At 38.0% G+C, this 26,071-nt stretch overlaps 2 protein-coding genes across 2 annotated transcripts in view; one reads left to right on the forward strand and one right to left on the reverse strand.

Annotated features, from left to right (window-relative positions):
- The first annotated feature begins 3,311 nt into the window (after positions 1–3,311).
- gldn (gliomedin) lies at positions 3,312–12,156 on the forward strand. Its single transcript, XM_020939018.2, has 10 exons — positions 3,312–3,830; positions 5,095–5,146; positions 5,240–5,257; positions 5,885–5,983; positions 7,979–8,080; positions 8,444–8,569; positions 8,804–8,875; positions 8,969–9,094; positions 9,716–9,866; positions 11,548–12,156. The coding sequence occupies exons 1-10, from the start codon at positions 3,312–3,314 to the stop codon at positions 12,011–12,013; spliced, it is 1,731 nt and encodes a 576-aa protein (XP_020794677.2). The 3' UTR covers positions 12,014–12,156.
- Positions 12,157–14,208: 2,052 nt separating this feature from the next.
- The window catches only part of dmxl2 (Dmx-like 2), a 93,948-nt gene continuing 82,085 nt past the window's right edge, over positions 14,209–26,071 (reverse strand). The window contains 11 exon segments of the mRNA XM_020939077.2: positions 14,209–16,329; positions 17,236–17,453; positions 17,602–17,654; positions 17,745–17,836; positions 17,918–17,995; positions 19,316–19,443; positions 19,783–19,843; positions 21,703–21,783; positions 21,786–21,843; positions 23,255–23,376; positions 23,982–24,068. Coding sequence (XP_020794736.2) covers positions 16,120–16,329; positions 17,236–17,453; positions 17,602–17,654; positions 17,745–17,836; positions 17,918–17,995; positions 19,316–19,443; positions 19,783–19,843; positions 21,703–21,783; positions 21,786–21,843; positions 23,255–23,376; positions 23,982–24,068 — 1,188 coding nt within the window. The 3' untranslated portion in view covers positions 14,209–16,119.

The following is a 26,071-nucleotide window of genomic DNA, read 5'->3' on the forward strand; positions in this document are numbered from 1 at the left end:
ACAGTTGGCGTTATCATTACCTATTAGGAAGTATATTTAATTAAGAAAGAACCAAAGAGTCAAAGGTCTGCAAAATGCAATTCTACATTTACACATTTACAATATAATCTACCCACAACCCGTGCAGAGCTGCTTTACATGAAGGCAAATTTGTAACATATTTGAGTAGCGTTTTAGCAGTAAAGCATAGAGGCTCCAGTGAAAGGCAGATAACAAAAGACTGGACCATGATGGTGTCTTTACACATCTGTCCCACTCTGACCTACTGCCCGAGGTGACGGACTGGACTGGACAAAACAACTGTCTGCTAGCCTTTTTTGAGCATATTACTGTAGAGACAGGCCTGTCACGATAATTACTCAACTTATATATACATGACAGCTGTAACAGTGTATTTTGGGTGCTTTTCTTTGCAAAATTGGGGAAGTGTTTTATTATTTTTCTTGTAATACGAATAGATTTGAGCTGTAGAGAGTTGAATAAGTCACTTTTATGACTAATTATTGCTTCTTTCAGCTCTTTATGTGTTGCAGCTCATGTCTTTTTAATGATACTGTCTATTTAAAAATGTTTTATTGGGATTATTTTGTGTGATACAGTATTTTTTTAGTATTATCGTTTATCTCATTAAATCTCTACAGCAATATATTATGCTTTTTGTTATCGTGACAGGCCTGTGTAGAGAAAAAATATCTAAAAAAGTCTATAATTAGTATTTCTTTGTATTGTATTTTCTGCAGTGTCCACAGCACGTCTTAATTTGGCTGTTATTTGATTTAAAGATGCACTGTGTAACTTTTCTGGCGGAGGTATGGCATTACACTTTATCACTATGGAGACAGCAGGTGACACCATAGGGTCAGATCAGTGGAGAGGCGAGCTCACAGTAAGAATGCAAGATTTTAGGTCAGTCCGTGTTATTGAGTATATCCAAGATGGATTTGTTTAATGCCATATGGGGACATTCTAGACAATGCAATAACATCGCTATGGAGACAGGGAGGGGTCAGATCATTCACCAGAAAGTTACACAATGTGTCTTTAACAGTGTTGCCTTACTAAAACAAAATACATGTAATCTTCTAAACAGGCCTTGTTTCTATGGCTGTAAAACTAAACTCCAAACCAAACTGAGTACAATACAAAAATGCCTTGAGCCCTCTCCTCCTCACTTGTCTTTTCACTGGATAAATGTCTTTTTTTGTCCCAAATCAAAGCTCCAGAACTGGGTCGCAGTGAGATTTTGGTGGATGGATGAACAGTGGATGACAAATACAAAAGCCTTAGGTTATGTAAAAAGACACTGCACCAGTCATTTACATGTCATTTTAAACTAAACATTTTGTATCATCGGCTCAGTTTAGTTTTTATCTTGTGAAGGTTTGTAGTGAGTCACTTGTTTGTCTCTGAAGATGTTATTGCTTTTCCTGGAATATTTCACAAAATTAAACTTACAGTATCTGTCTTTTTTCAGCCATAGCATTTATTAAAAACTAATGTTATTATTGCTCAAAAATACCTTGATAAACATGCATTCTTACTGTGAGTATAATAGGGATGTAACAATAACCAAAATATCATGATATTGCATCGTCAAAAGTCTCAATAATATCGCAGGCTGTCACAATATATCAAATTACAAGTTTCTTTGCTTAAATACATGGTTTTATAGTAGCAACAGCTTATAAACATTGGGAACTACATATCCCATCATTCATTTCAGCGCAGACAACATGAAGAAATATGTTTTCGAGTTGAATTATTGGGATTATGATGGAAATAATTCACACCAAAATCTTGTCAAGGTATTTTAGAAGCAAAAACATGTCCTATGTACAATTATATCAGCCTCTGCAAAATATGGCAATAAATATCATACCGTGAGATGCACATCGTGATAATATCGTACTGAGAGATTTGGATATCGTTACATCCCTAGTTTATCACCATACTGGAAATAACCCAATAACAAATTATACAAATAAATATTGCATAATAGCTTGGTTAGGTTTGTTGGTTGGTTTTTAATATTTTTGGCAAGTTTAAACCAAAATAAGATGGTGATGATAAGCTATGAATACTAATATAGTGTCAAGATTTAATTTATAAAGTTATCCTTTATTATTACTCTGTCTACATCTCCAAAGCTCAAAATGTACTGTTCCACCTTGTGATGTCGCGGTAGTTTTCAATTTAACAACCCCTTTGACCTTTTCTTTTCAAATGATTCTAGTGAATGTGTATGTAGTTTAAAAACACAGTGGAGCATTTCCTGTATTGCCAAATGACATCACAAGGTTTTTTCAGATTGTTTTCTGTTTGAGAGAAGAATTCACCCTAAAAATGCAGGGTTTGTGTGTTGCACATGTGAGAATGAAACAAAAGTAAACTTCAGGTATAGGTCTGGGTATCATTAAGAAGTTGTCGATATAATACATACCTCAATACATAGGCAACGATACGATACCTATCTCGATACAGTGCACTTTTAATTCGATTTGGTATATTTCAAATTGATTCGATACAATTCAATAAAAAACAAAAGCTAAATCATGGCTGTGATAATAAAAGTCTTTTGTTAAACCACTTTTTGTGCAAAGTTCATATGAAACACGCCCATTTTACTCATCAAAACAGTGAAAATGTCAAATGTTTTGCATAAATGAGTTTCTTTCCTCTAAACAAGCAACAAACTGCAGCGCTGTAACAAAATAATTTAGTAAAATATACCACAAAATACTATTGGTGATATATCAATGCAGCAGCCCCCGACCGATACTGTATCATCAAATTAAACAGTACGATATATCGATATATTTTGATATTTTTGCACACCCCTAGTATTCAGGTATCTTTGTGATGAAGAAACAACATTCTAACACAGATCAGAATCAGCGTGGCATGGTCCCTTTAAAAAACAGTCACGGTTTTGTTAAATCATTAAACATTTTTGCACAAAGAAACAGCATACATGGAGCAACTATTTCCATGTTTATGTCATATCTGGCAACCCACGTCTCCCCGGGACATTCACTGGAGCTGAATTTAAATCAGGTGACCGAACAAGACAGGCTCATTCAATTGTGTAATGCCCCTTCCACTCCTACATGTCCCCAGCCTCTTTGCACACAACCATCTCTGCACTATAACAGCAACACAAGGGACAGTATTCAACCAAGATTCAGACAGATCAAGATCTAGACTCAGGACCAGTCCAAGCTCGATCTTCAAATTGTGGACTTTGATTTAAGATTTTTTGGATTTCCTTGATTTTTTTTCATTTTAATTTAAGATTTTGAACTATTTTTTGAATGCAGAAACGAAACAGCGACGTTATAACCATGTGGATTCCTACTCCAAGCTTGACCGTGCTCCAGCGTGTGGTCCTCTATGGGACTTGCGTGCTGGCTGTTTTGAATTCCTTGGGTTTTTTGGTCATTTTGGTGCAGCAGAACCAGCAAGCGACGCAACTGGAGAAACTGGATATGAGATTAAGCAATATCGAGCACAGTTCAGTGGTGGAGTTTTTGCAAGAGGTGCCCAAAAGAGGAGGAGGTGGAGGCGGAGGAGGGGGGCAGTACATGTATTCGAGAAATAAGCGAAGTGGTGGAGAGGAGGACGGGGTAGAGGATGGGGTAGAGGAGGACCAGATTGGGTCACAGGAGATGGGGTACGAAGGGTCAGAGCAGGAGGTCAGTCAGGAGGTGGGAGAGGAGGCGCAGAAGAAGAGCAAACATGGGGGGAAGAGGAAACAGAAGTATCACCACGGTTACCACAAAGCTCACGTACAGGATGACACAATGATGATGATGACTTACTCCATGGTCCCGGTGAGATGTGAAAATATTTGATCACTTTATAACAAAACTTGACACAAAGGTGCATTGTGTAACTTTTTTCCACTACCTGCTTGTCTTCATGATGATGTTATTGTTCTCAAATGATAAAATACTGTGATCCAAAGCAAGAAAAGTGATCTGACGAAGGCTTTTTTGCCTTAAAAAAGCTTTTGGACGTCGGCCATCTGAGTGTGCAATGCAATTTTTCACTTTTGTTGTTCTCAAATGATCTACTAAATGGCCGTAAATCTATCTATCTCTATGGGGACAAGCGCAAACAGGCCAAATTACTTGTCAGATCTGTGGAGAGGAGACCCTACTTACAATAAAGAATACAAGCAGATAGTGGACTCCCTCACTGTGCAAGACCCCTAAATAAATGTTAATGATAATATTGTATAATTTGCACATAATATAGTCTTGGAAAACATTACTAAACTAGTAACATTAATATTTGAAGTGCTTAAACTTAACGTCCACTGGTATCTAAACAGCACAGATTAAACAGGCAAGGAAAGTTTATTTTTAAAGCACAATTCGTACACAAAGTTATTCAAAGCTTTACAGAATAAGAAATACATTATAAAATCACAATACAAACAAATCAAAACATAAATAATCATCATAAAATTTAAAAAGAGAGAGAGAGACATTAAATTCGAGAGAAGAGTGTGGAATAAAAAATGAAAAGGTTTCAGTCATATGCAGCTGAACAGAACTGTTTTGAACCTGAATTTAAACAGTGTCAAAGTAGAGGCCTGTCTCACATCTTCAGGAAGACTGTTCCAGGTTTTAGCTGCATGAGTCTGAATGTCTGACTCCCCGTGTTTAGTGCTGACTCTGGGCACCAGTAGGAGACCGGTCCCTGGGGTCCTCAGAGTGTGAGATGGTTCATATGGCACTAATATGTCACAGATGTACTTTGGTGCTCGGCCATGGAGAGACTTGTACACAAGTTTTAAAGTCTATTTAAATACTTTAAAGTCTATTCCATGAGGTATAAAGTTTATTCTCTGAGCCACAGGAGCCAGTGCAGAGACCTCAGCACAGGACTTATGCAAGCAAAGACGAGAAATTATGAACATTGTTGAAATTAAGGGTAGTGAGCAATTTTTGGTCAATTTGGTGAATGAATTGTAACAAAAATCTACTATGACTGCCAGAACTAACTAGATATATTATTTATTTTTTCCCCTTGACATTAATAATATCATGTTAATTATTTGTCCCATAATTATTCCTTATTTTGTTTCAGATTAAGCTCTTGATTGACATTTGTAACAGCTCCAAGGGCGCCTGCATCGCCGGTCAGTCTAAATCATTAACTTGGTGTTACATTATTAATAATGATTTTATTATTTAATACTGACTGTTTTTTTTTTTCTTTTTTTCTTTTGCAGGACCGCCGGGACTTCCCGGTTAGTCTCATGCTTATTCATTCGTTCATTGTATTGATAGTCCATTGCTTTGTCATGATGATCTAGTGACCCATAAACCCACTGACATGTACTGAGTCTGTGCACTGTATATGGGAAAAATATAGGTTAATATGTTATGTTAATGATAAGTCAAACTATAGTGAGACGAAATCACCATTAAAAAAACAAAAACATGACTAAACTGAATTTTATTATTTAAGTCACAACACGTTTTAGTTTAGGCTCTAAAGAAATCTTGGTCGAATGGAGGAAATGCTGTATACTACTTTATATTAACCAAGCCTTAATTAGCATTTATAAAGCATGAACAAGGCTTAATTTTTGTTCTGAAAAAAGTCAGTAAACAGTGATTGAGGTTCAGTAATATTTAATTAGGTTTATGACATAGTATATTAAGTTGTTACTAAAATGGAGTCATTCTCAATAAACAATTTGTTCACTATGAATTAAGTGTTTGTTCATGCTTTGTTAAGGCATGTTAAGTGTAGTTATTATAAAGTGCTTCCTATATTTTAGTGACATTTGATATGGATATTTAATTTGCTAATATTCAGTTAATATGCATTTTGTCACAGTCTGAGCAGCTCTCGTTTGTTTATGTCTTAGGTTTGCCTGGCACTGATGGAATGCCCGGGTTTAACGGCTCTGATGGTATCCCAGGCCTGAATGGAACGCCCGGGGCTGAGGGGAGGAGAGGTAAAAGAGGTGAGAGCGGGACTCCTCTTTCAGCTGGTTTTCTGTTAGGACCCATTTTGTGTTCAGACCTGAGGCGACGGTTGTACAGCGCATTGAGTAACCACGGTGCACTGTAAAAACACAAAGCCCCCACTGTACATGTATGAAGAGGAGTACAGCCAAAAGAAGTCACTTAAAATGATGTAGACACAAAAGACTTAGGCCTGAAGCAGTTACTACAGTATAGAGAGAAGGTCTAGTTGGTTCTTACAGGGTTCAGAATTATGAAATACTCTGTTGTCATAGCAATTAATGATTTAAAACATAAAAAGTTCTTAAAATGTCACATACAGCAGGTCACTGAAAGCCACAAATATGCTGAATAGTAGGTAGAATAGACTATAATGCATATATAGTTAGTATAGTATAGTATAGTATAGTATAGTATATAACAGTGATTGCAACAATTAAAGATGGACTATGTAACTTTTCTGGTATGGAGGTCCAGCACCTGCATGTCTACATGAAGATGTTCTTACTTAGCCTAGAATGTTCCATTGTATTAGCCTGATTCACTAGCCAGGTTCACTTTGTGGAAACCGTCTGACCTCGCAGCAGTAGGATTCATTCGCTCAATGGTAGGAGGGTACTTTTTTTTAACCAATCGCTGCTATTTGGTCGTGACGTATGTAATGCTCTGCTAATGGAGCTAACTGGTATATTAAAAGCTTTTCCCAAATCCCGTAGGAAGGAGGTCAGTAACGTCTTTCCCCGCGATAAAATTCACCAAACATTCTCTTGGTTCTCTTGGCTTTAAATCCTCGATCTCAGGAATCGTTGCCAACACAGAATGTATGTCTTCATCTACATCCATCTCGGCCGCTTTGTTTACTGTTGTGCTGTACCAAAAAAAGGGATCCAGTCATGGCTTCACAGCTCTTCACTGATTGGCCGGTATGTGGTCCTTAACTTCCGGGGTTCTTGCAAACCATCTAGTGTATTCCGATTCCTGACCTAATCATTGGAGAGAAATGAAATTGAGCAGAGGCAATAGGTGGCGCCAGCCTGGCAAACGCTGTATGGCATTGGAATTAAACTTCTCTTTCATTTAATCAGTTGCTAACCTTATAAAGTGTGATTGCAACTCCCTAGATCTGACTTCTTACTGTGCCTGATGGTGCCACATTTTTTTCCATAGAGATAGAAATTTAATGCCATGTTTTTGGAATGTGTTCTGCAACCTAACCCCTACGCCAACTCGAAGCGAAAACTATTGTTTGTACAACTTCTTCATAGTTGATGTCATTGATTGAGGACCTGACTTAACCACCAGATACAATAGTCTCCACTGGGACAGCGCTGGTACATTGTGTGGCTTTAGAGACACTGTGTTCAGACCAACTCCTCCAGTTTCCTCAAACCTTTGAATGAAACAATGTTGTGATCAAACTCGTGCAAAGTGGTTCAAACCGCAGCCTTTCCTCCACATTTCCTCAGATATGATTCATGTGGTTTGGGCTCCAGCTGAATGAGACTCTCCTACAGAGTCTGACCCACTCCAGTCACAGTCCCGACTCATAATGGAAATCTGTACTCACTGTAGGAGTCTCACATGTAGGTCTAAGTTCACATAGCGCTGGAAGCTGGATTGTCACGATGTTTGACTTTTCTAAATCATGAGAATCCATCTTGTACATTTCCTGGCAGCTCCACACAGTTTTTGGTGTGCGGCACAAGATGTTATTTATACTTACTTTAAGGTACAAAACAGCATAATGCTCCTTAAAACTTTATTGTTTTATCAAAGTATATATCAAATGGCTTCTGAGTGTGCTTCCTCTCTGAACGTTTTTGACGAGCTCCATTCCAGATTAAAATTACAGAGAAAACTGTAGTGCAGTTTCAAGGTTAGGGCAAAATGTTCTTTATATCTTTTTTGTTCAAATTTAGGAAAAAAAAATCTGTAGGTGTTGTATTGTGTCACATTATTAAAAACAAGTCATTGACACCTCATACCTTTTTCAGGGCCTCCAGGAGAGAAGGGCGACCCAGGGGAGAGAGGGGAGCCGGGCGAGCCTGGTCCTCCTGGAGAGAGTGGACCACCATCCAATGATGTCATCATAGAAGGTCTGTACAAACTGAATTATATTAAAGATAAAGAACTACTAAGTGTTTATCACATGAGCAGTTATGAGGTGTGCATGAAACATGGACAGAAAGATAACTTATCCCAGTGTAGCAAAACGTCTTGTGAATGTGCAATCAGAATACGTCTCAAGATATTGTGTGCAAAATAAGTAAAACACTTTTCTGCATGAACATTTTCTGTGTCAATATATTTATTTATTTTATGTATTAGAAACTATATTATAAACTAACTTTGTTCTTGTGAACTTAATCTCATGTCTTGTTCCACCTTTAATATGTGATTTATAATGACTTAATGCCTACAGTACGGTGTTTCATTTTGCTTTATGCCCCTCTCCTCAGGACCCCCAGGCCCCCCAGGTCCCCCTGGCGCTCCAGGTCCTGCTGGTCCCCCAGGTCCCCCAGGTCCTCAGGGTCCCCCTCGGATCAGACACAACAGAGCTCATCTCCAGGCCGCGCAGACTCTGGGTGAGTAATTGTGATCTGTACATGTTGTTATGCAGTGTGTATTAAATAAGATTATTATTGTTTTATCATTGTCTAAATGTTTGATGACTCAGCATGAAGCACAGCCACAAACGCACTGTACTATCTGAACATTCATTAATACACACTGTCCTCTGCCTAATACACAGATAATATAACGTGGTGATGCGTAAGGTAAATAAAAATCTAAGATGACTGTTACATAATTCTTTGCAGTACCATTACAATCCAATACTCCAAATGACGGCACTTCTCTGAAGGACGTGATGAAACCAGCCAAGAAAAACGGTATAAATCTGCTCACATACACTTTAACACATTATTGTCACAATAATTGTATTCATGATTCATGTACTGAAACAGTTCTCCTGTCTCGTGCAGAGTGTCTGATCAAGTCCCTGATAAACTCCAGAGAGGTGTCTCACACAGAGAGCACCTTTGGGTCCTGGATGAAGGACACGGCTCTGCTCCATGATGAGAGGATCTGGGTGGCAGAACATTTCTCTGGTACAAAACTCATGCTGACTATTATTCTGTCTGTGCTTATGAGCTCACAGTACCCCAAACCAATACAATATTTGATAATTATGATTATTTTTGTTTAGTTTTGGTTAATATTTTTCAATAATGTACATAATTTACAGCATATAAGGAGTAGGCTGAAGCAATGTTAAAGCCCCACCAATATTTAAGCCCTACCATGTAACATTTTAGCCAAAAAAGTATACTAAAATAAAAACATTAGATTTTTCTTTTTGGATGGATTTATGGGACTCCAAATTTGTGGGCTTAGGTCTCCAAAAGTCTGACTTTTACTTGGCCTGTAGAGGGGCCAATGTTTCTTTGGCTATAGTATGTATGGAATTAAACATATCTGGAGATCATGATAAATGTTCTGAAGTATTTTTTTAATGCTTTTTATTTCCTTGGAATCATGCAGGTGATGTGCGAATTCCAGAAAGTTGTGCAGTGTTGCTTAAATAGTCATGAAGAATTTTGGAAAATATGAAATTCTTTTTGTCTGCCTTGGTTCCATTCAGATTATTATTGTGATTTTGATTCTATGTGATTAACTTCTCATCCCTCATGCTGAATCAGTTAAAATATTTTGTCTTTTTTCTGTCCCAGGTCGAGTGGTGAAGGAGTACAAAAGCCTTGGTGCGTTTCAGAACAGCAGTTACACACTCGTGGATGTGAGAAAGTTCTTCCAGGGCTGTGGTCACACTGTTCATAATGGATCTCTGTACTACCACATCGCCGGGACCCCCACCATCGCCAGGTAAAGAAACGAGATCATTTTAACCTGATTAGATAAAACTTGACACTTACATCTTGACATCAGCAAAGTGGAAGTGTGACGTTCCAACCCTGGTGATATAGATCTATGTTATAATGTTGTTTCCTCATCACAAACGTTCCAGTACAGATATTATATAAGCAGCTCTTGAGGTCTGTTTACTGTATGCATTTAATTATAAAGCATAAAGCATGAAGGCAAAACTCCACGCTGGCCTCTGAAAGTTGTCAGAAACACTTACGAACTCATTGTGGTGAATAATTAGGCTTCTTGGTTTGCATAAACTTTGGACCCCTGCAACCTGTTCTGAATGAAAAATGAAATATTACACTATTTTTTGATCTGTTATAAACCTGTTTCTTCATCACAAAGAAACCTGGAGTTGCGTTTTATTTCATTCACAAGTGTTTAATATACAAATCCTGCATAGTTAGGCTCAGTTCTTCTCTCAAACTGAAAAAAATGCACCTTGTTCATTTGCTCCACCTTGTTTTTAATCTCCATACACCTTCACTAGAATCATTTTGATAATTTCAGCTCTCGAATCTATGGAGATGTAGTCAAACTAATAATAAAGTGTTACTCAAACGTGTGAATGAAACAAAACACAACTCCAGGTCTGTTTTTGATAAGGAAACAACATTATAACATACTCCATTCAGTGTAGTGAAGACTGCAGTGAGCGCTACACTGGAGAAACAAAACAGCCACTTCACAAGAGGATGTACCAACACAGACGAGATAGCAGCAGTGGACCTCAGTCTGCTGTCCAACTCCATATAAAAGCCACGGGCCACTCCTTCCTCTGAGGATAGTGAGATATACAGACCTTTGAAATAATTGGTTTGAGAGGGGAGTTAAAGAAGCTGTTTTTTGTTAAGAAAGACAATCCATCCTTAAACAGAAACGGAGGAACTAAGACATCATCTATCTCCCATTTACAACTCCATCCTCAAACCTAAAACAAAGCGAACATTCACTCATTATGGACCTGAATGATTACGCTAATATGACCCCACACTCATTACAGATGAATAAGTAGGTGTGTTAGTTTCAGAGTAGTTTCATAGTAGTTAGCTCCTACCTTCAACCAGATATAAGGCAGTGTTCACTAGCGTCTGACCAGAACTGAAGAAGCAGCTTGGAACGTATTTGACCAAAATTTCTGTCCAGTTGACAAATTGAATTTCTTCTTTGCCAACATTATAACATGGTTTCAATAGCAAGGATCACACCAACAACGACATAGAGTGAAGAAGTTTATTGATAATGTACGAGGCGGGGTGGAGATGGCTGGGTTGAGACTCTAGGTTTGGGCTCCATCTCAATAGTCAGTTGGCCCAGCTGGGAATGGGACCCCTCTCATAGGCGTCTTACGGCTGAAGACGAACAAGTTGGTAGGAAGGTGGGGTCGTGTTAACCGAGACAAACTGGGATGATGGGAAAGGCTGCTACAGATACGCTTCTGGGACATTAGAGGTGTGGTCGAGGTGAGTTTTGGTTCGCTGGTGTGGAGGAGAGAGCGGTTGAGGCGTGGGCCTGCTCCTGAGTCTCACTTAATCATATTGACTACACTTAAAGCTCACAAGAATCAATTTGACGTAATATAAGCCCTTTAATTTTTACCATCGGTTTGGGTCATAACCTGTTCATCTTTCTACAGATTTCACTTTGAGACACGAAGACTGCACATTCTCTACATCGAGAACGCTCTTTATCACAACTTGTCCTACCTGCTGCAAAACTCAAAGACCTACTTCAAAGTGGCGACGGACGAGAACGGCATGTGGCTCATCTTCGCGTCCAGCGTTGATGATGTCATAATGGTGGGACAGCTGGACCAGAAGACCTTCTCCATCACGTCCTACATAAACACCACGTATCCCAGAGCCAAAGCAGGAAACGCCTTCATCGCGTGTGGGGTCTTGTACGTGACCGATACGAAAGACAACAGAGTGTCTTTCGCGTTTGATTTGCTAAAAGGGAAACCGGTGAATGTGACCTTTGACCTGCGGCCTCCGGGAGGGGTCCTGGCCATGTTGTCGTACAGTCCTAAAGACAGACACCTGTACATGTGGGACAATGGATTTGTTAAACTCTATGTGGTGCACTTTATATCTGATGAGTGACAAATCGAACATTGACATCTGCAAAACGTGCAAAAGGTGCATTGTGTAACTTTTCTGGTGGAGGCTCCATCAAACGCTTTTCATCACGAGATGTTATTGCTTTGTCTGGAATGTTCCACAGTATGACATTAAACCTTCCTATCTTCATGGAGAACAAACCAGAACAAGTTACAGGTCAGATCTGTGGCTGTTTTTTAAGGTATTTTTGAGCTATAAAACCACCTGTAATTGAATAAATGTAAGGTAGAGCAGTTTAATGTCATATTGTGGAACATTCCAGGCAGAGCAGTGAAAAAAAATTACATAGTGCAAATTCAAAATTACTTGTAATGAGTCTGACGGTGATTATTAAAGATGCATTATGTTACTTTTCTGGTAGAGCATATTGCTTTGCCTGGAATATTCCACTGTTTGGCATTAAACATATTTACCTCCATGGAGACAAGCCGGTGACAGCACAAGACCGAGGTACAGGTCAGGTCTGTGCATAGGCAGGTTTTAGAGAAATTGAAACTCATCTATTTGGAAAGAATGCAGACAGAGTTTAATACCACAGTGGGTAACATTTCTAGTTAGGCTGGTGCTACGTAGTGCCTCTGCTCAATTTCATTTCTATCCAGTGACTAGGTCAGGAATCAAAATACAATAGACGGTTCGCAAAAACCTGAGAAGTGCAAGTTCGGGCACCAGCCAATCAGCGAAGAGCCATACATTCAGTGTTGTCAATGATTTCCGAGATCGAGGATTTAAAGCTGAAACAAACTGAGTGTTTGGTGAATTTCATCAAAGGGAAAGACTTAATTGTCCTTCTTCCTACAGGATTTGGGAAAAGCTTAATATACCAGTTAGCCCTGTTAGAGGCGCATTACATACGTGACGACCAAATAGCAGTGATTGGTTAAATGATAAAAAGTACCCGCCTCCCGTTGAGCGAACTAATTCTAATACTGCGAGGTCAGACGGTTTCCAAGAAGTGAAACAAAGTGAAACCGGCTGATGAATCAGGCTATAACATTCCAGGCAAAGCAATAACCTCCCCATAGAGAAAAGCAAATGGTAAGTTACATAGTGCATCTTTAAGACATGATCAGAGATTTCAGGTTTTATTAGAATAATTACCAAAGCAAAAAAGGGATTTTTTTTTTTTTTTTTGCTAGTTTATAAAAAAGCAAGAATAATGCATAATACAGTTCATGGCTCTTATTGACTGTTATGATTACGTCTGTTGAGAAATGTGTGTTATTTTAAAGTATATTAGACGTGTAAACAACTTGACTATACAATTTTGTCACTACATTGTTTTTTGGCCTTGTGGTTTTGTTAAAGTGGAGGACAGGCTGGCTACCTTATCTGTATTTTCTATTGTATGTATCTATATGTATACAGTAAGGAGCCTGGTTGTGGTATTGGTACTTTACACGTCCTTTGCTTCAAATTTTTTCATGAACATAAAAATACATTACAGAACCATTACCTGAACCTACTTTTATATTCAGTGCTGTATTTACAATCCTTATTTATACATTTTAGTGAGTACTAATTGTGTGTATGTTGTACATTTTTACTTGTTTTATGTACATGTGGTTTTGATTTGTCATTTGTAAGTCATATTTCGTCCGTGTTTGGTACTTTCCTTCCTTCCTTATGTTTGTTTAAAAATCTAACCACTTTTATCGGAAGCTTATTACAGCACAGTAATTGCATGTAGTTGAAATAGAATGGACATTATGGTAATTATAAGCTTAACCCAGTGGCTTTCACAAAAAAAAAAAAAAAAAAAGAAAAAGATTTGGCTTTCTGTGTACAACCTGATCTAAACCAGGTCTATAACCGGACTATTCCAGTTCTAATCAGGTCTAAAAGTGGAGTACATCATTTCCACTGTAGTCCTAAACAAGAAATTATCCAAAGAAAGACAAAAAAAAGTGTATAAAATGAACTTATTAAGCAAATCCACAAACTGAAGAGCTGTCCTAGTTCCACCTGAAGGAGCTGTCACTGTCCTAATCCAATAAGGTTGTAAATGAATACGAAGCAGAGGATTTCTTGGTAATAATAGAGAAATAAAGCAGCAAACACACTGAGTTTTATAGTCTAGTTGCCTTTGTGATTTTCCTTGTATTCCCATGCTATAATTACCGTGCTGTAAAGTTTGTGCGACCCTTATATTTTGTAAGAAATAAAAACCAAGTGGATCTGATGAAATAAAACGATTTATTCATCTTTGAGATAAATTCTAGCCACAAACTTCACACACTTCAGACTTGTGCCCTTTTTATAACGTTTGACTTTTGGCTTCCTCCATTTTGTCATTCTCACTCGAACCGTGGATAAACACCTAAGACACACACAGTACACGTAGTGGGCAGAAACATGGGAGAAAACACATCTCTTCAATAATAAATACTACATACACAAAAGTACAACTAATCCAGCTGGTATGATACAACCCAAAAAATAAACGAATGCTTTATGTTTGTACAAGCTGTTGTGGTAGTTCATATATATATATTTATATTTATATAATTTCTATAATAAAACTATTTGAAACGTTGTACTACTAGGCCAAATAAAGCCAGACATTCATTTATAGATAACAGTATCTTCTATTGGAAATAAAACCTTTAGTGTCTCCAGAATTTGAGTGCAAATATTTATTCCTTTATCGATGAAAACGGTAAAAACAACTATAGGGAGAACACACAGAAACAGCACATCATCTTTCAAAATAAAAGCCTTACATTCCTAAAATAAAAGGCATTGTTAAGATAAATATCTTTGTCCACAGGAATGGTCAACACAACATATAAATAAATTAAATAGCAATTAAAAAAACGATAAATAAATTCAAGATTTTTGTGCAAAACCAGGTGATCTTTTGTGTTTCCGCGAGTGGGGAGGGGGTGATTCTGTAGCAGACGAGACACATGGGGAACAGATATCACATACTTCAAACACGGCATCGTCCGAACAGGCAGTGAGGGCAGGCAAAGTGCGCACAACAAAATGGACCAGGACATAAGAGAGACCAAGATCTAAACCTGGACTCAGACCAGGACTCAGACCAGGACTGTGGACTACAGGCTGAACAATATATTACAATATTGGCTGAGGCAACGATCGGTATTGCAAGAAAATAAACCGCAACGCAAATTTATTTTAGTGTGCTATTTTTGGAACTTAAAATAGTAAAAATGGCAGAATATATTAATCATGTTGCTTATTAAATTCTAGATTAGACATGGGTTGGTCTTGGTTTTGTCCTTTTTTTTTTTAACTCAGTGTTGTTTGATGGCATGAGCATTTTGTGTTTTGATTTAACTGAACTTACTGCACCAAAAAGTGAATTACAACGTAACAAGAATATTGTTATTGCAGTACAAAACATAATAATTGAATATTGCATTTTTTTTTCTCATATCCTGCAGCCCGACGAGGACCAAATCCTTAAAACGTGATCTCAGTCTCCTTATGCAGTGGTGAGGTTAGACTAAGGGTTGCCACTAGAGGGAGCAATGACCATCGACTCTTTCCATAAGGGCAGACATAAGCTGAGAGGAGGAAAGGGTTCAGAAAAACTATTAAAAACTGAAATAAAAATCATCCAATAACTTGATTCACACTGGAAACCACTGACTGAATAACAAACCACAGTGCTGGTTACAGTAGATGCTAAAGAGAGATTTCAGCTGTGGGCACAAAATGACGACAAATATACACGTTTTTAAAATTTTTGCTTGAGCACTTTTACAGAGCACTATCAACAGACCTGTGATTGCACCGCGTAACGAGAACAGGACATGCATAGCTTCTCTATAAACACACTCTAGAGAGATTAGACTTCTCCGTAAAATTACAATAAATCTAAGCTTTTTTAAAATCAAGTATGGTACCTTTTGCTTGTAACGTTGCTTTTTGTGAGCCTTTGGGAAAAAATAACTGCAGCTTTGTTTTTCGCTCTGTTTACATCTAGCGTAAACCCATTTTTCAAACAACACTGCACCTAAAGCAGTCAAAAGCGAGATGTTTGACTGGCTCTTTCCCTGTTTTGTTTTAATGCCTAGCAAATGTAAGCTTGTATAGCCTCCTTCTTCTTCCCTCTTTCGTTAAAGCACATCCACGAGGTTGTTGGGGATGTTGTATCGGTCGGGCAGGACTCTCATCTTCAGCGTACCGTCCGCCCCGCAGGTGAAGATGCGGTTGCCGGGGCGAGTCTCCACCTGCATCACCCCGGCGCCGATGTTCCTGAACAGGGACTGCTTGGCGTGCTCCGTGCTGAAGGAGTGCATCAGGCCGTGACCCGCCAACTTCCACACCTGAAGGAGGTGAGAGAGAAGTAAAGTAGGAGTAAGAATGAAATACATAGCACTTTGAGAATGGCTACAATCTGGTTTTATACAAACAATAATATATATTTTTTTATTAGTTTAAAAACATGACCCTGAACCACAAATCTAGATGCTGTACAAATATAAATAATACTGTATCTATATGGAATAGTAATCTAGTTTATTTTAGTAAATAAGAGTTAATGTTTTCATAGTGGTGACAATATTCAGCATAATAGAAGCAGTAGTGGCCTAATACCATATCCATTACAAATATTGGGCATGTGTTTCTGTGTCATGAAATAAAAACTATTTTTATTTTTCAAACAAACTGTAGTTTGTTTAAAAGACATTTACACTCCTTCACAAGCGCCTCAGGTTACCAGAATCCTTGTATCGTTTCGTTTTTCAAAATAAAACCAAAAATAAGAAAATGTAAAAACAACAATTTTCTTCATTATTTGTCTCCAAAACCAAAATGACAAAATGGATAACAATTAGTTTTTTCAGTTTTCAATTTTGTGTTTAAATGAGTAATGGAAAAAACGGATAACATTTCCGTGACTTAAACTGCAATGCTGGAACCAGGACTGAACCCAGGACTACAACAGGTCTAAATCGGGTCTAAACCAGGACTGAACCAGACTACACCAGGTCTCAACTGGTCTCAGTCCTGGTCTGGTCCCGGTCTCAATCCCAGTCTGGTCTTGGTCTGGTCCCGGTCTCAGTCCTCGTCTCAGTCCCAGTGTTCTGTCGAAATGATCTCATTCCTGGTCTCAGTCCCGGTATCGTCCCGGTCAGATTTACCTGGACGCCGTGGCTCCCTGTTTCAACTGTTATTCTTAACTAGTCTAGATCTTTTTTTATAAACTATGGCATATTGTTTTCTGTTACCTTCATGTTTCCCTCGGCTGATCCGGTCACAAAGAAGTCCTCAAAGGGGTCCAGGGCCAGGGCCTTGATGGCAGAGTCGTGAGCCTGAAAGGTGTGGAGCAGCTGCCTCTGTCTGATGTCAAACACACACACGAAGCCTTTCCTGCCCCCGGTGATGAGCAGCTGCTGTTTGGAGGCGTACTGCAGCACCGTCGCCCCATTTTCATGGCACGGGAACGCTGCAGGACAAAGCACAAGAGTCAAGTTAAACTTAGACAAACTTTATTACTATACTATAATACAATAAAAGTTGAGTAAGAGAACAGATATACAGACACAGAATTGTACAATTGGCTTAAAATATACAATAACTTTTACTGTTCTTACCGTGGACCATAGTATTGCTTGGAGAAATTAGGGTATCCCAAAGGCAGACATTTCTGTAGAGCAGAAAAACATTGGTAATAGTTTGTGAGTTAGATTCATTAGGCAGCACAGCTTAGTTAAGACTTCAGTTTCCTGGTACTGACCGGGAGTCATTGGACTGTCCCGCTGTAGCGATGAGACTGGATGATGTGATGAAGGCAAAGTCTCCACAGGTTTTAGTGTGACACTGCCAACTCTGAGGGAGAACAAAAGATAAACTTTTTGAAATTGCATTTAAGTTTTATTTTTGTGGTAAAAACATGAAAAAAGTCCTCACCAGATATGGTTTGGGGTTTGATGACGTTTGGTTCACCTGCCACAGACTGAGGAAGCCCTCTCCATCTGCAACTCCACACTGCAAAAATAATGTAAATAATCAAGACTCCATAGTGAAAGGTAAAAGACGTACTTTATTTAAACTACTTTGGACACCTAAACCTTTGTACTGAAATATTTTGTATTTAGGTGAATCAATAACAGTATTATCAAATTTTCTAACTGTGCAGTGAAGGTAATTTGAGTAGTGACATGATTATGTAACCCAGATAAAAATCCATGTGTTATAAGTACTTTTGCAAAAGCATATTTCATAGTTATAAAAATGTTAAATACTATTCATTTTATTTCATTATTCATTAAAAGATATAGTTCATTTTATGGTTTAAAACATATTTACAAAAGCTAAAAAGAGATAAGAGATATTAATATTTTATTTACAATATTGTACAAGTCAATTTCGTATTCTTGTATAAACTGTGAACGTAGCGTGAGTTCTCGTGTGAAGATGCGCAGAGAGAGAGTTGAGAGAGAAATCCGGCTGGGATGCCCAGGAAACAGCCACAGCTAAAGTTCTCTTGTTTTTGAAATTTTATAAAGATATATATAATATAATATATAAATACAGTGTTAGTTTGTGACAGGGAATTGTTACCAGACTGGACAACGAGGGACGGACCTCAGATAGTACTGTGAGCATCACGGGCACTGCTCACAGTACCTCTGGCAACAATGGATACAGAGACGTGACGTTCTGAAACGCCATTGGAGACACGCTGTAACTCGACAAACTGCTTTGTCGTAGGAGACGAGGACGCTATGGAACTGGACCAGATGGTTCAGGCGGGATTAACACATTTACTTTTTTTTGCTCATTGAGTGAAGTGACCCAGAGTTTTTGGTCACATCGTACCTGAGCATTGATACAGGCCTTTACCATAGGATGTATTAGGATGCCGGCATTAGGACAACTTAAGAAACAGGTAATTAAACTGTGACAGGCCTTGTGAAAGTGCTGTGATTTGTTTTGTGCAGTGGAGTTGCTGTACATTTCTGTGAAACTTGAAAAACAAACTTGCACTTTTATGTTACTTATCTTTATTAAAGGAGGTTTATTTTTTCTACTACTTGTGTCTGGTGTTAATTTAGTCACCAGTAGACTATCTACTTTTGGTAACATCTCAGTGTCTAGTGTCGCATATTAAAGGGCTGTAGTGTGATCCAAAATAATTAGTAGTTTAGATTTAGTACAAGAGCACACAGTAAAAGAACCCAGAGCCCACTCAAGTAATTCATGATTATATAAGAGCTACAATTAGAAAGTCTCATTAAAGTGTATGGAGTCAGCGGTTTTGACATGCTGTAGTCCCTTTAATCATTTTTATAAATGAGTGCGTACCTTGTTCCCCTGTGAGTTGAAGTAGAGGCGTGTGACTCGGGCGTTTCCGGCCTGTCTAAAGCAGATGAGCTGCTGAGGTCTGTTCCACTCAAACATGCGCACGCTGCCGTCCTGAGCGCCAGTCAGGTCTGTGCACAAAACACACACAAAATACACAAACATGACGATCACTATGAACAGCAGTGAAACAGTAAGATGTGGGGAAATTATCAAATTGTAATCAAGACCAAGATTCAATCATTTCTAATCATCATTGATCAGCTTGGGCCTTAATCAAGACGTCTACAGCCAGTCCACAGTAAAAACATGAAAATGTGACTATTTTATCTGTAAATGGCACTGATTATATGTTTATGTTCAGTAAATTAATATGTTTTGAAAGCCGTTTCTGTTTGTTTTTAGTAAGAAAAATAAAATCAAAAGCTCTAAATTCAGTGCGTAAGTCTAATGTGAGTCGTGGCACTTACAATACTGATAAATGGGATGGGAGGTCATTCTCTTCACGTTGTTTAGATTTCGCTTCATGATCTGTGAATGAAAATAAGAGTTAACACTGGAGTATTTCCATTTCCTGGAACATGGGGCCAAAATTCACGTAACACCACACCTAAGCAAAAAACAAAACAAAAAAAAACAGTTCTATCAAAATTTAGTTTGCAAACAATGTATAGAGTTCAAGGTTTTGACAGAGGAGTCATATTTTTGAGAAATTAATTCAAGCTATAAGTGTTTTTTTTTTTTCTGTGAATGGAATTTAAACTGTCTTTGTACCATTTAAATTACTAGTTTTAAATGTAAATTACGTTAACCATATTCATGAGTTTCGGCTTCCTGTTTATGGACACCATTTTGAAAAGCCATTAGAAAGAGAGTTTTGCTTTGAACTATTAATTGCTATGGTTAATTACTCACCATAAAATGACTAAAACTATTTAGTCAAGTGAGCCAATCATTTAATTTTAGTCTAGTTCTGATATATGTCTATTTTAAGCGCCTGTTTTTGTGAGTTGAAACCATTGTAGTAGTCATATTTATAGGTGGTTTAGTCCTAGTTTAGACCTGAAAATAGTACTATTATAGACCCGGTTTTGATCTGGTGGTAATCGAAAAGCCAGATATTTTCATAAATTTTCATAAATTTATCCTGTCAAATTGCTCCCGTAATCTTTCTAATTCACATGAAATAAATGACAAATACTGAAATTATTCATGAACATGTAATTAACCCAAACCCTCTGAACTCCTCGTCGTTGTGGCTGGAACATAAAGATCCATGTAGACGTGACGCAGATTTGTACCTTGGGTTGGGAGAGTCTGGGAGCAGCTCTTATCTGTGTTTACACTGGTCCAGCTCAGTCCATACAAACTGCTCTGTACCAGCCCCATAGACTCAGCACTACAGCTGTTTAGTCCACACCAACACTCACTCTGATAAAACCACCACATACTTAATAATAATGGGGAAGTGTCGTGTAGATAACAATACATACACATTATTAAAGATGAAACTTTACTGCACATTATTAGTTGTGCATTTTATTTTAATCCAGAAGGTGGATTGTAAGAGCAGAAGTTTGTGACAAAATCATACCACTACATACTGGATGCCATTACATGTACACTCAAAATCAAATTATTATCAGATTTTGTTGGTTATAACACAATTAAAATGACATTAAGGTTACGTTTACACTGAAACGAATCACCGTATCACTGTGACGGAAACGATTTGTGTCCAGACACGTTGTTTCTGTGTTTCTGTGACACTAAACTTAAAACCACATATCTAACTTGCATAGACTAAGCCCTCAAAAAACAGCTTGCTCCTTGCGCCCTGACACAGTTCAGCTTCTGTCTGACTAAAGGACATGACTCAGTCTAATATCTGTGTTCTTTGTGTGGCAGAGGGATGTTCTGCTAATGGTGAGTCTGTTCTGTGCAACTAGTTCTAGCTACGCTGTTTCCCGTTTGTCTATGGTTAGTTTGAACTGTTTTTCACAATAGCGCAACATGACAGATGTCACGAACCGAGCGAATCAGGAAGGCACAAGTCACAGTGACGTGGTCCAATAAGGACGGCAAGTAGAGCTCCTACGTCAGCGTATCAACGTTTTTAGGCGTCCACACAGTGTCGAATCAGATCCGTACTCAGATGAATTCGTGGGTGCAAACATGGCATCCGCAACGAAAACGACTCGAATACGTACTAATGTGGATGGGGCAAAAACAGCAAAATCATCTAGTTTCTTTTCGATCATGGCCCCTCTGATTATATATCAGATTTTATCGCTGATTATTTCGCATGTTGTTAACAGAGGTGGGGCTCAAAACAGAGTAAAAAAGTCACATTTATGGGTGTATAATAATAACAAAACAACATATCATACCACACTGGCTCCCATGCTGGTCTGTCCACTGCCTAACCAGGGCATGGACGCAGAGACGGGGATCTCTCCGGAGCGAAGGGCACAGAGCCAGTGGTGTGAGCGATGTTTGTTTGAGACGAGCGGTAATCCACGTCGTCTGAGCTGCAGGGACAAAACACAAGAGTCATTTCCTTTTAAGTTTTCAAGAGCTCTTGTGTAAACCTAAAATAATATCAAAATAACACATGAGATTACAAAGACGGCACATCATTTCCATATGATGATGATAAGAAAAGATATTGCAAAAAAAGAATTCTCTAGGAATATCACAACAGTTAAACTTCATTTTTGAGACTGGTTATTAAGGAAGACTTGTGAGTGAGAGTTTTTAGATTGCAATTACTGTATTTTCCAGGCTATTAGACGCGCTCTTAAGCCTCTAACCCAGGGGTGGACAAACGACGGCCCGGGGGCCGTATGCGGCCCTTTAAACCTTTTAATCTGGCCCGCCGAACTGGAAAAAATTACAATAATAAACCTTGTTGATGTTTTATTTGTCATGCATTTCCAGCGTTTCCCAGTAGATGGCGCACTATATATACATTGAGTTGCGGCGTATTATGTTGGCCGCAATGCTTTATGGGAAAGTGTTCTTACAGGAGTTATTTGGACCATGAGTGAAGTAGTTGGTGCTGAAGATATAAGACTGCACTGCTTCCATTTTGAGCTGGTGAAAGTCAATCAAGGAAACCTATGGACTCTGAGTTGTAATTATTAATGTGTACATCATTTTGGAGACAGGTTTTATCACTCTCACAGGTGTATATCTGTGGTTGTTTGGCGTGAGCTTTGTTATTGAGTTGTTACCAGTCATGTTTGAAAACGGTGAACTCATGATATACATTCACTCGTGGTGTGCAGTAGAACAGGTCTCAACAGTTTTATGTGTTCTGAATCTTTCACAGCAGTGATGAAACGTGTAGCGCGCGTCTGAAGTCCTAGTTAAATGTGAATAAGAATGTAATGAATCTGAGCTCTTAACACGTTATGTCCTGTCTTCTGTCCGGCCCTTCAATCAAACTTTAGGACCCTATGTGGCCTGCGAGCCAGAAAGTTTGCCCACCCCTGCTCTAACCCCATCAAAAAACGACCGCGCGCCCCGCAATCCAGAACACACGAATCCCAGCAGAACTTCAGTAAACTACACGCACGCAGCGCAGCACAGCAGCACGCACGCAAACGGAATGGAACACGAACCAAAAAAGCAAGTGAAATGTGCCACTTCTAGCCACAACAACTCACTGCGAACACGCCAACAGTCCAGGACAGACAGACACGCCACAACTGAACAAATCCCAGAGTCACTGTGAACAACAAACGACGATTGACGCATCGAACTGTTGTGTTTTGTTTAAAGTCCGGTGCGGTTTATTTGTGAAAAAAGTTCGAAAAGAGACCATTTAATGACAGTGCGTCTTATAATCCAGAGCGCCTAATAGCCCGTAAAATCCAGTAACAACTTTATGGCCCTTAAAGTATAACCTGTAAAAAAAATAACAAACATGACACAAACCTGCGTGACTCTTTGTCAAAATCTTCTCCGATCCAAGTGAAGGGCTGCACAGACACCAGAGTGGACACATCCACCTCCTGCACGTCGTGTGTGGAGGCCAGAACTATCTCATTAGAGTTTGCCTGAAGGACAAAAATTTGCATAAAAATGGTTTGTAGTCATCTGTGAATGTTATTCTTCTTGATTAATTATTTCAATTTACATTTTATATCAGTAAATAAATAGTTCTGCAAATACTCATGTTTAGTTAGATTTATTTGGAATTTGGTTGCACTGTTTTTGTTGACTCACAATAAAGCTTTTCTGTACACATTATACTTGGACAGCATACATAACTAACTCACATAAAAAATGTTTGTGCTTAACACTCCTATATTTTGGATAATTTACTACTCTTAACCACATTTAACTTCTCTGACATGCTATTTCTCATTCTCATTTTTCATTTTTCCGCACTCTTGTCTCTAATTTAATGTCTCTCTTTTTAATTTCATGATGATTATTTATGTTTTTATTTGTTTTTATTGTGACTTTAATGTATTTCTTATTCTGTAAAGCACTTTGAATTACTTTGTGTATGAACTGTTCTGTACAAATAAACTTGTCTTGCCTTTCTTGTCATATACCTTGCAAATAAGATCACCTCATATCAACCTCGCGAAACATTTTTAAGACGCAGCAGCAGCGGTGACCTTTGTGATAATATCTGCAACATAAAATAAAGTACCTTATTTATAGCGAACGCCATGATGATGTCCGACTCCTTGTGGATGATTTTAGCCTTGCCTCCGGGATAACCCAGATCAGCCTCCACCTGAACACCAGACAAAGCAACGCATTACATAACAAAGGCTAGGAGAGTCCATGACATTGAAATCACTGAAGAAATATGTTTATTATGTCCAGAGGAAATATTGTTAGTGCCGAATCTGTTTATTTGATCTATAATATTTATAACTCCCAGGTTTGTGAAGGCAGAGTAAAGAAGAGGCATTTATATTTAAGCGAGAAAGGTCATAAGAGATGCTTAAAAAGTAAAGTTTGTGATTAAATATTGACTCTAGAGCCGTAGATTTGGATTATATTAGAGTCATGATCCTGCTCAGTTAGAGGAGCCCTGACAGAAGCATGCTGTTAGTTTATACACTAGGAATATTATTTTACACCAACCAAAACATTATGGTCATCTACAAATTACTAACATAACCCTGGACACAAACGCAGCTCTTCTGGAAATTTGTCTGACTACCACAATTTGTCCTTTTTAAAAACTATTCCTATATTTATTTTGCTTTTAACTAGGGATGGGGGAAAGATATATCCAAAATATGACAATATATTTTCTAAAATTTCAATCATGCTTATCGTCTAGAATTAAAATATTCCATAAAAAATTCAAAACTTGCATTACAATCTTCACAACAAAGGTATGGGGTACAGGGTAAGTGATTTTTCTGTATGTTTGTGGTTAATTTTTACAGTAAAGTTTTTACTGAATGCAGTACTGGATGTTTTAGCACATTTCTGATGGATTACCATAATATATAATATGTTTTGAAAACTGAATATTGTCATCTGGATAATAAAAGTGTAATAAAAAATGTGATAAAATAAATGTGAGTATGACCCACCCCGACTTCTAACAATATTAAAATTCAATATTTCTTCAGCTTTCAGTGATCATAGTGTAATGGTTCATTGGTGTATATAAGTTAGCAAAAAAAAAATAAATAAAATAAAAAATAAATAAAAGGTCAAACAATGGAAGAAAAACCAAAAACCCACCAGAAAGTGTAAGATTTTCAGATTAATAAAGCAGTGAGAGGATTTTAAAGTCATTAAAAGAGAACTGTAAACCAGGCTTGTGAGGAGTGCTTTATTAACCACTTAAAACAATGTTTCTCTATAAATTTGACATATTTACATGACATTTGTATGTTCAATGACTTACTCTGTTCTATTCAAATACAAATGAATAACAAGGCATGGCTGTTTATAGTAAAAGCAAAAAACAGCCTTAACAAAGCTACAGATTCTTATAATTTTGATGCAAAGTTTATAAGCAATTTTCCCTAAATGTGTAACTATTGATACTTTGCAGCATTCCCCAGAGGTGCGATGCTAACTGTAAGCACTACTCTATCTGACCATTTGTTAAACTTAATCAGTTTTATTTTAACGCAGTCTGACCAGGAAGAGCGGACTTAGCTGGAACTGCAACAGGTGAGCTGATTTGTGCTGTTACATAAATCACATATAAATACAATGGTTTTTCAGTTTGTCACTCTCACTTTTTTGTCAAAAATCAAACACATAAACAGGAACATGAACAATTATATTGACCACAGGCTCCTGAAAATGTGTTGTTTAAATCCATTTTTTTATGTTTTCTTGAGTTTTCAGACAATTTTAAACTTTTTTGGCAGTGTTTGCTAATGAGTGTATTGTATTCACAGAACTATAAAATCTGGAAGGTGAACCCTAAGATGGCACCATATTGTTTTCAGCGGCCTGTGCTTAATGGTGCATGGGCAGAAAAAAAAAGTTCACTTCCGCATTTATTTCCTCAATAGGGGCTCTTCCCACCCGTGTGACATCTGTAACATGCACGGCGTGGAGAATTTGGACCAATCAGAGCGAGAGCTGCTAGAGTGGAGCAAGACCGGACTCAGAGCGGGGCAAGGCTAAATCTTACAAAGCTAAATTTTAGGAGCTTTGAGTTTTTAAAAATGTAAAAAAAGTTTATGCTGTGAAAATAGAAAAGAATCTCTACAGAATCTAACCTTTGTAAAAGTTGTCGTTGCCCCGTCAGCCAAA

The sequence above is a fragment of the Boleophthalmus pectinirostris genome, unplaced genomic scaffold, assembly GCF_026225935.1.
Source record: "Boleophthalmus pectinirostris isolate CB_2022bp ecotype Guang Dong unplaced genomic scaffold, ASM2622593v1 HiC_scaffold_19, whole genome shotgun sequence".
Lineage (NCBI taxonomy): Eukaryota > Metazoa > Chordata > Actinopteri > Gobiiformes > Gobiidae > Boleophthalmus > Boleophthalmus pectinirostris.